Genomic DNA, 12,963 nt, shown 5'->3' with positions numbered 1-12,963 from the left:
CATCTCTAATTATTGGCGACATTAGAAATGGATATTATATAATAGCTGCTCATTTTAGCAATTTAAAAATATTAAAAAATGATTTTTTTACACGGCACCCCTGCTCTCGACAGACGGCACCCCGGTTGGGAAACACTGACTCAGAGCATGGTATTTTGAATAGTGACTTATGTTAATTACAGATACAAACACACATTCATGCATCTTAATACTTGTCTCCAGAAATATAAATCAAGAATTGTCACCGATGACGTGAAGAAGATTGTGAGGTTTGTGCAGGAGAACTGTGAGAAGGTTGGAAACAGATATGGCAAATCCGCCCAGCAGAACAGGCTCACTCTTAACATGCTGGTTGACATATTTCTGGGTAAGAAGCCCATGATTTGACTGTCATAAATGATGGTGTGAATATTACTATGAATATCCTTTGCCTCATCCAGTGCTTGAGATTTAATGCCTATCAGGATGGCTGCTCGAGGCCTCAATAAGAATATCTCTGTGCGGCAGGCTCCAAAAGTGCTCGGATCCAGTCCGGAATGTTTGGGGTAGGAGCAGCGTATTCCAAACACAATGCTGAGAGGCTTTTTAAGAAATTGGTGCTGGATAGTGTACTGATGGAGGACCTCTACATCACTAACAACGGGCAGGCAGTGGCCTATATCTCTGCTGGGCCTAAAGCCATGAGTGTACTGAGTGGCTGCATGCAGGTGAGATTCTTAATGTAATAATTTGTTATTATTAATTTGTTAATGTTGTATTCTCTTTTCAAAATATGTATTAATGATCATACTCCTATTGCAGGTTGAGTTTGTTGAAACCGAGAGTGCATCCAGCATCAGAAAGCACAAAGCCTCTGTGATTGAGAATGTTTCTAAGAGAGAGGAGATGGTTAAAAAGTGTCTGCAGGAACTCAATGATCTGTGCAAGAAGTTGGGCAAAGTCTTTGGCATTCATTACTACAATATTTTCTCCACAGCCACACTCAAAAAGATTGCTGGTTAGTAAATATTCATTACATATACATGTATACTTTTTAAATACGTATTTAATTAAAAAAAAAAAAAGGAGGGGCGATGTAAATGAGTCATTTAACTAATTGCGGCTACATTATGCTGTCATTTAGTATCTGAAATGTGCAGATTTAACAGAACTCGCTTAACTTTTTTTTTCTTTTTTTTTTCTTTACATTGTGTTATGGGATGAAACACCTCATTAAGTTAAAGCAATTAATTCCCTTCCTTTTTCACAGCCACTTGTGCTCTGTGTTAAATGTATTGTGATGTTTCTGTGCAGAAACTCTCTCGCCTGATACGGAGGTTCTGCTGCAGATTGATGGTGTGACCGAAGACAAGCTGGAGAAGTATGGAGCTGAGTTTATTGAACTGCTGCAGAAGTACTCCGAGTGGCAGCTGCCTGGTGAGGGCCTGACAGCACATCATATAGATTATGTCCGCAAGATAAACGCTTTCCTGACACATTAAGTAATCCTATGTTACAGTAATCCTTTCTAGCTTGAACCTTGTTTTAGAGACTAGTATTCTAATGGAGGCAATCCACAAATGTAGAAATGCAAATATGCTTCTATAAGATGTGGTCACATTTACTGCAGACCAAATCCAGTTGGTCATGCAAATTCAGCACTTTGACCAGCAGAAAGCTGCTTGGTTTGAAAGTGTCTTCTATGTGAGCTGTGCTTCATACATTGCTATAATACTGACAATTGATTTTTTTTTGCTTTTGAAATATCGTCAATGTGACTGCAACTTTAGGGTGTATAAAGTTTAAAATACTAGAGATCCTCTGTTTTTATTAGCTGATATTCCTATTAGTTTAATGCTGCCTCATGCATTTTTCAATATAATGTAATTTCCCTTAGTACAAGATAAGTTCAAAATACTTAATATAATATTACAACTTACCAAAGCTGAGACACTTATAGGAAACCAGACTACGGTTTTGATTTGGCTAACTTTACCTATAAACTGTAAAACAGATCATATTTCAGCTAGCTCAAAGCAGCAACCTATAAAGCTCTTGAAATGAAGTAGCTTAAGAGACAATGTTCTCACACTTCCTCTGTAGCTGAGGCGCAGACAGAGAGTTCAGGATGGATTGACACAACAAGAGGCCATCAAAACGAGGAAGATGATGATGATGAAGGGGACACATCAACCTATTTCAGAAGCACCTCTGGACGAGGAGCAAAGAGAAAGCAAGCATCTTACTCCAGAAAACCCAAAAGAAGAAAAGGTACCGGCGGCCAAAACTCCTCTTCTAAAGGGTCAGTATGTTACAGCAGAAGCATTGTTGGATTGTGCAGACTTTGATATCGGCTATATGAAACCAAATTAACTCTCCCTCTCCACCCTTATTGTTGTGGATACAGCAACAACTGGTCTTCATCAAGAGGAGGAGGATACAGAGGTGGTAGTCGAAGTGCAGGCAGAGGTTTCAGGCCTGCTCCATCAGTCCCAGCAGTGAAGAGGCCCGGCTTCATGGCTTTACCCACACCACAGACTGCTGCTCGTCCATTCCTCAAACCAACATTCTCTCACCTCTAGAATCAGAATACTTCTACTGGTAACGCAAATTAATTTGACTGTGGATATTTGTACTGTGTAGAAATTTTATATTTGATTTTTAATAAATACATTGTTTTGTGGTGTATATTAGTTTAAATTTGTTATTTATATAACAATGAAGCACAAGGGTATATATTTCAAAACAAATGTATGTTTGCTTGTTTTTTTTCAAATATACATTTTTGCTACAATCAACATTTTTTTCTTTAAAAAAGAAAAAAAAAAAGAAAGGAAAAAGAAAAGAGATCAACAGGGAAAAAATGCTATCACTCCAGCTCATACAGGTTGCTGTATGCGAGTTTATCTTCAAGAGGCCAGTGTAGTTGTCAATAAGTTTTTAAAATATTTTAGGGGAAATGTTACAGTGAAGCAGTGATGCCATTTTATTATAAAGGAAATGGTTATTAGTCTCATTTCTTGAATTAGAAAATTAGAAAACCATCTGATTCATTCCTATAATACATAATTTTTGCATTGTGAACTATAAACCACAAGATATCTCAAACTCTTTTGAATGTTTATTTCAAGTTTGAATATTTCCATGGCACCAGTTACAAGGGACTATCAGTGAAACAATTTCTTTATACCATTTTCATGGAAGGTTTCCTACAGTACAAAGATGATTTTGGAATGAATCTGACTTAACAGGAACTGTATTTGGCACATACATTTTGTATATAGTTCAATATTCATATATAAAGGAACTAAACTGCAACCTTCAGTCCCAAATAGAAAAGATACAGATTACAGAAAAACACGCCCACAGACAGACATCTATGCATAAACAAATGTGCATGTATATGCATATCTGTTGAGGGGACTGTGGAGGCTGGCAAAGTGACAAAAGCACAGTACAGTAAATGAAGCGTGTTGCCACCACTGATCTTTACAGGATCTCAGCCCCATAGTGAATCTTAAAGCTACGGTTCAGGTGAAGTCAGATTTTACCAAATAATTTGGAAATTTGTTTGCAAGCATGTAAGGAGCAGTTAAATCTAATGATGATGAAATTTAAATTCCCTGGTAGAATATTTATCAGAACCTAACCGAGTCGATCTGAAACATCACACAGCTGCTGTCTAATGCAAGTGGTTCATTGAATTACCTTTAGGAATCCCTTTTATGAACATGGACATCTTGACCTTACTTTGAATGTGGTCCAAATCTCTAAAGCTCAAACTCTTAAAGGTCAGCAGCCACTTAATATGATTTCACAACTGTAAACCAGAATCTAAGAGCTGTAGCCAACAACACCAGATCTTGAACATTAAAATCACCTTCTTTAATAGGTTTGCTTGAAGTTGTAACATTTTGTTCATGCTGTAAATGTATATTTGAAGCCAGTGAAGTGCTTTATCTGCAGTGTACAGTAATACTCCTGAAAGTCGCTTTTTTTTTTTTTTATAAGTGTCATGGCAATGTTCAAATTCCATTATACTTGCATACTAAGCAGCATAAAAATATTTCTGTACAAAGTTCACAGAGGGACCTTGTGAAATAACCCAGGTAGTTGATCACAGAAATGAGCCAATTTAACTGACAATTGTCCTTTACAGGACCCTTGCATTCATCACAGTCAGACCTGGCCATTCCGTACAGTACAAGTAAACTGTCTAGAGACAAAAGAATGAAGTAGAAGCTCACAAGTACAGTAGTAGCAATTGCCCTTGATCTGGTAGTCTAGGAAGGAGCGCGCTAGTTGAAACGTGTGCAGTAGGATTTCAAGGATGAAGAGAAGCGTAGAACTTCAGAGCAGCAGGACACTGACAGTTCAGAATCCAAACAAGATGACGAGTGCTTACAATGAGTATAAAATGTAGCAAATTTTGGCAATAATCATCATATAAAATGAGCCTTTTAGTTAATGCAATTTTATGTCCAACTTCCAAACTCCTTAGAAAACATCAGGTAGTCTGACTTGCTACACAACAACACAAAAACCATCAAAATGATTCATCCGCATGATTCTATAATTCAGGTTATTGCTTATTGAACGGCGCTGCCATGCAGGACTGACCACTGAGGCTACATAATGCTGTCAATGAGTAAAATTCGATCCACTTCAATTGTTATTTTTCAAAACCTTTACTCGTCTTCCAAGCATTTTTTTTCTCTGCTCAAAATCCATTTATTGATACTCTGAATCAAAACTCATCATCAATAGCAAGCAAGTACCCTTCAGAGCAACACTTTTGTATTATTGTACTGTGAAAACAACCGTATGATCAGATTCTACAAAAATATAAATGGACGCTGTTATAATTTGGCACATCAGAGATTTTATAAATGCATGCATGAATACTTGTCAAGGTACGAGACATGCGTAACGCCAATGGCTCTCTCTCTTTTCCACGTATTAGCGGTTTTTAGCCATTTCTGCTACGGTTTTCCATGCACCTCATGTTTGTCTGTCATAGCTAATACCGGTTTCAGCTCCTGTAGTCGGTGGAAGACAGCGGTTCTATGAAATGGTTATAAAGGCATGTGACCCGACTGCACAATTCGGCTAGTCAAACACATTACTGTTACAGTCAGCCGCTTCCTAAAACACATCTCAGCCGCCGTGACAACTTGTTCACTAGCACCATAGTGATTCTGGCCTCATACACAACAGCAGATTGTGATTGGAGGATTGAAGCATGTTCATTTAAAATAACTGTACTAGTAAAGCCAAGCTTGTGAGTTGCCACAAACTAATGCTATACTTAAAAGCTGCAATTATTGTAATTTATCGTAGTATGAATACCAATGTAAGATCTAAAACATCCCCCTTACTACGGCAATTATCACTGGCTGTTACTTGTCTCTCAATTCTGGTCTCTTTTTCACTGCACACAAAAAGAAGTCCGCTCCTTCTGCATGTTGCATTTGCTTCCTCTATTTTTCGCTTTCTTAAATACAAAAACAATTACATCAATAGCAGTTTCAAAGGGGCAGGCATAAAATAGGTCACGTATGGTAAAATAAAACCCCTGTCCAACTGGCATGCCACTGGAAGAATCATCTGTCTTCAAATAAATACTATAGACTAATCAGGACGTAGTGTACTAAAGACTAAACCTGGCCTTTTAGTACATATTGACAAAAACATCAATTAATTAAAATATGAGCATACACGCAGTCTTTTGGCTAAACTGTACAAAGTCATCAGTACTGTTCGAATGCAGTGCCGTTACTAATATACAAAGCACAGGGATGGTTTTCTCATTACCGGTTAAGTGACTGAATTGGAAATGGATTGTGGATCTGGATAAAAATCTTTCCCGTGTTTCCCTTGACAGAAACGCCATAAATTCTAGACCTCGTCTGGAACACAGCTAAAAAAGGTATAATTTAATTTTCAATAACAAAATAACATTTCAATTTCTGTTAAAATATACATGGAAAAACTGTCGATATATTAGGAAACGAACTACTTTTTGTACAAAAAGTACAGCATTGTTATTGTAATTAAGAATAATAATAGCATGATATCCACAAAATACCAACTTAAGAGCAAGGTTGATATGGAATTAAAAAAATTACTTTATACAATGGGATTTCTTTCTATTGAGAGATTCAGAATGGAAAATTAAAAAAATCATAATAATAAAGCAAATACACACTCATGAAAAAAAAAATACTTGGTTCTTAAAAACCAAACCCTTACAGTATTGCACATCTACTGTAGCTAGACTGGATCTATGGGTGCTAGATACTTTTAAATCATTCATGATAACTTTAACAGATACTGACACTATTGGGTCACATGACATACAATTTATACCAATTCATTTTTCTGTATCCATTTGAAAGAACCTTTTTAAAAAGAATTCTACTTCACAGCTTGCTACCACCTAAACACAATTATATTCCTAAAACGTATTTGACACCCTAAAACTCAAGCCACCAAATACAGAATTCAAATGTACCCATCAGTTTTTATTCAAATAACATCATTTCCAGTCTTTCCTCAGCTTTTGCTTCCAAAATAACTTGCAGATTCTTACCTTACATATAACCCTCTGCTGATCTGATCGTTGATGTGGTAAATTATAGCAGCCATCAGAATTTACTAAGAGTTAAATGGATGGATATGAATTATGCATAAACTCAGAAAAGCATTGGTTTTCAACTTTCTCGTGCTTTCCAAACCTACTATACCATACCAACTTGACTTAATGCACCACATTCTTTAAGACTTTAATTGTTATTTTAAAATAAATATAAATTAAGGCAACATTCTCTTGTTGCAACAAAATATTTCATATTCCCTATTTAAGGAACAATATATTCTTCTAAAGTCTTTGAATTGAGATTTGTTTTTGTTTTTTTTTGTTTTTTTGTAAAAATAAAATACCTGAAATGACCTGAAATCCAAAATAAGGAAACCAAAAAAGAAAAAAAAGACGACAAAAATAAAGGTGTAAAAATGGACGGGGGAGAAAGAACTAAAAGTGGAAGAGAAGAGGAGCTGTGGGCCTGGTGGTCCCCCGTGTGTCAGCAGGAGTGTCATGAAAGAAGCTGGGTTCATGGGACAGGTCGATGCCCTCCGTCTCTCTCTCCACATGTTTAGCGTCTTCTCAACCCCAACAAGGGAGGCTTTACGAGCTTTAGTGCCTCATTTTCACTTGTTAATGAGCAGCCCGCCCACCCAGCGGAGCTTGCAGGCAAACCACCGTCTGAGGGGACAAAAGTATTCGTAATGGAACTGCTCAAACTCGGGGGTCTGGCGGATATCACGTAAAAATGCAATGTCAAGGTCGGACTCAGTGAGGATGATGAGGAGGAGGAGCAAGACAAAGAGGAGTCCAATGGTCACAAGGAGCAGACGGAGTACACTTAAAACAAACTTATTCACCTGTTCCGTATCGCTGAGCTGAGCGCTCTGCACTGCGTCTGCCACCCTACTGTCCACTCCTAACTCAGTCACGTCGCCCACGGTGGGCGTTCCCGCCTCTGACTCTTTCTCCTCCTCGATGCTGCAGGGGGCACCGTTGATCTGGCGTGAGACCGCCAGCTCCTGGCTGTGCTCGGCCACCGGTGTGGGCAGCACACTGTCGGAGGGACTGTAGGTCTCATCGGAGATTACCGCTGTCCCATCGCCCGAGTCCATTGCCTGGCTCCGCGAACGTGGGATGAAGGAGTCACTATGGGACACGGAGCGCATTGGAGTGGAGTGGGCACTGTCCCGCAAGGATTCCAGACCTGAATGGATGGAAGAGGAAGGATAAGAGAGAGACAAAAAAAAACTATTTAGTGAATTATAAGATTAAAAGTGTTCTACTGAGAGTTTGTGTTGTTTGCTTACAATGATTTTGCTTAAGTTTAATCAAGGCTGGCTTAAACATTCAGTACTTTTCTAGTGTATAAGTTTCTAAATAAAAAAAAGGGATTTTGAAATGTGAGCATTGCACGATATAATTTGTTCGCTCAATCTGATTGAACTAAAACATGGCCACAATTTAGTAATGCCATGTGCACGATTAGTAAAAGGAGGGAATGAATTATGTTGTGCGCATGCTTTAGTAAAACGAGGGAATGAATTATTTCATGCCCATGATTTAGTAAAACGATAGAACAAATTATTATATCGAAGCACCCACCACACATTCCATAGGTAATTTCATGTTACGTGCACAAATAAAAGTCTGTGTGTGTTTATTGAATTTGACCATGGAAAAGTGAATTTTGCATCATTTACCCATTAAACTGTGGCATTAAATGCTAGTACGAATATCAATATGATAATATAAGAATAGTGTACACATATATGGACTGCATATGGCAAATATTTTTTCCTGAAATAATTTGTATTCTTCATATTACTTGTATGACTGGGTATTTAAAAATGTAACTGAATAAGTCTGATAAAAAAAAACGTACTCGTAAAGTAAGATCTGGGGGTTTGAACATTCCAACACGCAAAGTGAATCGTGCATGTGATTGGACCGTAGACCGTAAAAAACAAACAAAAAAGAAACATGGACGTAGTGTCCGTGACGTCACCTGTAGGTTTCTGAAGAGTATTTTTTTTAAACCTAAAGTGGGCGGAGGCGGCCGTCGCCATTTTGGCGGCAAGTCACTCTCGAATAATCGAAAATGGGCAAAGAGGCGGGAGGCTGGTGGCTGAAACCACGCTCGCCTAGCTCGACGGCGGTGACAGCAGCGGCAATCCACCTGTCACTCAAGTGGCCACGCCCTTAATTATGCAGAACTTTAAGGCTTAATATAATTTAAACAGATGAGTTATAAAAAAAATTCTAAATTAGCTATATAGACCAAAACCACTTTTTGTACCAGGCTGTACACATATTTTTTTCTGCTGTAAAGTTGGGCATTTTAAATTGGGGGGTCTATGGGATTGACTCCCTTTTTGGAGCCAGTCTCTAGCAGCCAGTCGATGAATTGCAGTTTAAGTCACTTCCGTGTTGTTTTCAAGAAAGAGACCGGAAGGTTGCCGCTTGGATTTGACAGAAAGTGAGGCTTCGTTTGGCATTGGTCACGTGATTTCTACATTAACAACACAAGCCTCATGTCACGTGATTTCTACATTAACAACACAAGCCTATGGTTACATTTCAATTTTTCCTGCCAAAAGTATGTCAGAACATCCAGTCAATCATGTCCAGAGTCTCAGGTTCTTATTTCGGCCTTGCTTTTACTCGAGACCTCAAAGGGATCCTTTCATGCAATCTGACAAGCAGCAATCGAAAAGGACAAAAAAAAATGTCAAGGTGTGCACTGTGCTTGAGGGAGAATATTAGAAGGGTCTCATGCAGGTGACAGATCCAAATACTGAATCACAGGCCTAGAGTGCAGTAATGCGCTCGGAGCAAAGCAGACCAGAGCGCTAATATGAAAAGACATTTCCCAGCTTGTTTGCTCTTATAGACACTGTACTTCAAGCCACCACAGGCCTCAGCAAAGCACTGGGAATCACACATACTGACAGGCAAACAGCCAACTTGCTGAGGCGTTGTAACAATTAGCAGCAAATGGTAAATCAAAAGGACTAGACCTCACTATACAACATGCACATGTATATATAGCACACAATCTTAAATAGCTACTAACTTAGAAAGGCTTTAAATAGCTTTTGTGATACCAGTCCATTGTAATGCAGTACAGAAGTTACATGATATATAGAATCCATCGGGATGTATATTTCTGTTCTTAAACATAGTGGGCCTCATTTATCAATCTAACGTAGAAACGAGCACAGATCTGCGCACAAATCAACTTACGACAGAGTTCACGTGTGATTCATGAAACATTGGTAAAACAATCGTCATTTGAATATCACGCCCCTAAAAACACCCTGGTTTAGAAGCCTCACCCCTAGAGTTTACGACACGGAGAAACGAAACCCGGCCAAAAAGAGGAAGTAATCTCGTGAAAGAGAAATTGATCTTACTCCAAAAACACCCGTTAACCTTGTAGGCCTAATTGCAAATAGTGGCATTCATTATAAACTGCATACAAATGTCAAGCAAAACTGAAACGGCATTGGGCTCACGAGCCTGCCCTTATACCACAAATGTATCCATTTTTGCCATATTTGTAACATTTGTTTAAAATCCTTCACATGTGCAAAAATGTTTGTTTGGGCGCTGCACGCTGATTTTACAGCGGACCTTTTAAAATAAACAGTGTTACTTTTATGTTTGGTTGACTGCATTTGAGTTTGATGATGAATGGCTGAAATGTCAAGCAACGCTAGAACTAATGTTGTTTGTGTGTGCGTGAGGCGCCTGTGCGATCAGATGGATTAAATCAAATAAAGATATAAAGAAAATAAATTAAATGCATTAGTGTCACAAAAACGAGCGTAGCCTATACTTATTGCACAGTTTTTTTTTTCTTTTGTTAATATTTTAATTATATTATAGCCTATTATATATTTTGTGTTATCCTATTGATTTTATTCCTTTTATAGACTTAATTTCTGTTTTTCTCCTTTCACAGAAGCGCTGCAGGTGCATGATGTGACGATTGAATCCTCACGGTCTTGTTTATGCTGCTTTTCGCGCATATAAAGCTAAAGCCCTGTACAAAACAACAACAAAACAAAACATTCTAATCTTACTGGTTAACGATCGACTAATGAGCTTCGTTTGACGGTCAGGAATATAAAAATGTCAATCTACAATTCTCCACCGTATTTACTATGCTGTGCGCAAGTTCAAGTAACTCAAAAACTTGCGTACACGAGCTGAGACCAGACGTGAGATTTGATCGTAGCCACCGCTCACGTCCATATTGATATATTCCAAGTTTTGCGTTGAAACGACCGTACGCCCAATTTTCTGTCGTACGTTCGTTTCGTAAATGAGGCCCAGTAACTTTAACACCATGATGTTAAGAGGATTTGTCACAGTAAGTGACCGCAGAGACCACAAAGTGAGGATGCTGCAAATCTCCCATAAATCCTTGCACTTCAGTTCTCGCATACCCTTTTCCTAAAGGAAGCATACGAGTTTTGCTAAACATTAGATTCTTGAGCGTGTCATTGCAGATATGTTATGTCTCTATTCTGATGTGAAGGGATTAAGATTTCATCTCTTGACGATGTGACATTTTACTGCTCAACCAAAGGCCTCTCATTCACAATATTAAACATCCTGCCAAAGAGAAAAATGGTCACACATGAAAGCACATCTGCTTTAGCTCTCATTTATCTGAGTTTAAAGAACCCTGGAATTTAACAGCTCAGGTTTCACTCGAAATATAAGCATACATTTGCAAGAAAAAGCTTGCGAAGCTTTTGTATTTACCTGTACTTCTGCATTAATAATACATTAAAATGTGCACTGCTGTCAAACCAAGTTAAAATAACAGACAAACACAATCTACTTATACTTGTATTTGCCAATACTGTAAACATTGTTTAAACATTTAAAGACCATACTGTGTAAAATGTGAACCTTGCATTAATAACTGACTGTTAAATCCACTTTAGAAGTAATAGCTTCCATCCATTAACACTATAGTTTGGAAATCCCTTTAAAATGATTTAGCTATTTGAACTATTTCTTTAACTCTTCAGTTCATATCTGGTGTTCTTTGTGTTAAACACTTTCTTCAGCTCATGACACAGCATAGTGCATCAATAGAACTGATGTCTGGACTGAGAGCAGTTTCTTCTGTGAAAGCAGTTCCAGTGGTGAATTACTTCTGTATTGAGTCTACGTCTTCTTGTATCACCGAGCTTCTGGTGATGAATGGCTACCCTGATATTATCATCCTCCTCTCACCATGCTTCACAGCTGGAATCAAGTTTTAGTTTCAGGCTGCAGTACTTCAAACATTATGCTGTGCATTTCTGCAACTCCTGCAGTTCTTTTTTCAGCTGCATTTCACACTGTCTTCTTGTTGTGATGTTTGCAGGATGGCAACTCCTTGAAAGATTAGTAACAGCGCTGTATGTCTTCCACTTGCAGACTGTGGATTAATGAACACCCAGAAATGCTTCTACAGCTTTCAAGCTTCTAACGTGCAATATTTATTACGATCAGGACATAGGAAGAACCTTTTCTCGATTCTGTCAATAATCAAATGTTTTTAGTAAGTAGTCCACAAATCCATATCAATATCAAGTTATAGACAAGTAGTTCAAATGTTTGTTACTTATTGAAGCAGATTGTGTTTGTCAGCATTTTTACGTATAGGTAATGCAAATAATTCCAATGATAATTCAAACTTCTCTTTGCAACTGCAGTATCATATAAAAGTTTCCCAAATACTTAAAATTTAAGAACTTAAGATTTTTTTTAGTATTTGAATGTAATTATGCTCACCAATTCTACATGTATTTAATCAAAAATACAGTAAACCGTAATTTTGTGAAATATGACAATTTAAATTTTTATATATTTGATAATGTAATTTAGTCATATGATGGCAAAGCTGTCTTCAATGTCACACGATTCTTCAAAAATCATTCTAATATGCTGATTTAGTGCTCATGAAAGATTTCCTGTTCTTATCAATGTTGAAAACACTTTTGCAACTTAATATTTTTTATCATTTTCTTTAATGAACAGAAAGATCAGATGTATTTACTGTCGCTTTTGATCAATTTAAAGCATTAATTTCTTTAATCTTACTGACCCCAAACGGCAATGCATGTTCTGCAGAATTTAAAGGGGTCATATGATGCGATTTCAATTTTTCCTTTCTCTTTGGAGTGTTACAAGCTCTTGGTGCATAAAGAAGATCTGTAAAGTTGCAAAGACTACAGTCTCAAATCCAAAGAGATATTCTTTATAAAAGTTAAGAGTCAACTACGCCTACCTAAAACGGTTCGTTCTAACATGCCCCCACGTTTACGTCACGATGTGGGAAGATTTGCATAACGCCGCCCAAATGTTCACGCAAAGAAAGAAGGCGTAACTTTTAT

The 12,963-nt window shown here is 37.7% G+C and overlaps 2 protein-coding genes across 6 annotated transcripts in view; one reads left to right on the top strand and one right to left on the bottom strand.

Annotated features, from left to right (window-relative positions):
* LOC107690361 (Bloom syndrome protein homolog) overlaps window positions 1-5,973 on the top strand; it is a 14,924-nt gene extending 8,951 nt beyond the window's left edge. For 2 of the 4 annotated variants that reach the window (XM_016488669.1, XM_016488666.1), the window contains 6 exons: window positions 223-367; window positions 508-707; window positions 802-997; window positions 1,294-1,416; window positions 2,083-2,281; window positions 2,387-2,646. In XM_016488669.1, coding sequence (XP_016344155.1) covers window positions 223-367; window positions 508-707; window positions 802-997; window positions 1,294-1,416; window positions 2,083-2,281; window positions 2,387-2,561 — 1,038 coding nt within the window. In that variant the 3' untranslated portion in view covers window positions 2,562-2,646. Of the gene's footprint in view, window positions 1-222; window positions 368-507; window positions 708-801; window positions 998-1,293; window positions 1,417-2,082; window positions 2,282-2,386; window positions 2,647-4,952 lie in introns of those variants that run through there. The other 2 variants (XM_016488668.1, XM_016488667.1) reach the window with 2 other exon arrangements.
* A 980-nt stretch (window positions 5,974-6,953) lies between these two features.
* The window catches only part of LOC107690364 (FERM domain-containing protein 5), a 128,042-nt gene continuing 122,032 nt past the window's right edge, over window positions 6,954-12,963 (bottom strand). The window contains exons 14-15 of one of the 2 annotated variants that reach the window (XM_016488673.1): window positions 7,423-7,769; window positions 6,954-7,243 (exon numbers count right to left, since the gene is read on the bottom strand). In XM_016488673.1, coding sequence (XP_016344159.1) covers window positions 7,196-7,243; window positions 7,423-7,769 — 395 coding nt within the window. In that variant the 3' untranslated portion in view covers window positions 6,954-7,195. Of the gene's footprint in view, window positions 7,770-12,963 lie in introns of both variants that reach the window. The other variant, XM_016488671.1, reaches the window with a different exon arrangement.

This window comes from Sinocyclocheilus anshuiensis, unplaced genomic scaffold (genome assembly GCF_001515605.1).
Source record: "Sinocyclocheilus anshuiensis isolate Anshui unplaced genomic scaffold, SAMN03320099.WGS_v1.1 scaffold609, whole genome shotgun sequence".
Lineage (NCBI taxonomy): Eukaryota > Metazoa > Chordata > Actinopteri > Cypriniformes > Cyprinidae > Sinocyclocheilus > Sinocyclocheilus anshuiensis.
The sequence above is the reverse complement of the archived record's forward strand: the minus strand, read 5'-3'. Positions and strand labels throughout refer to the sequence as shown.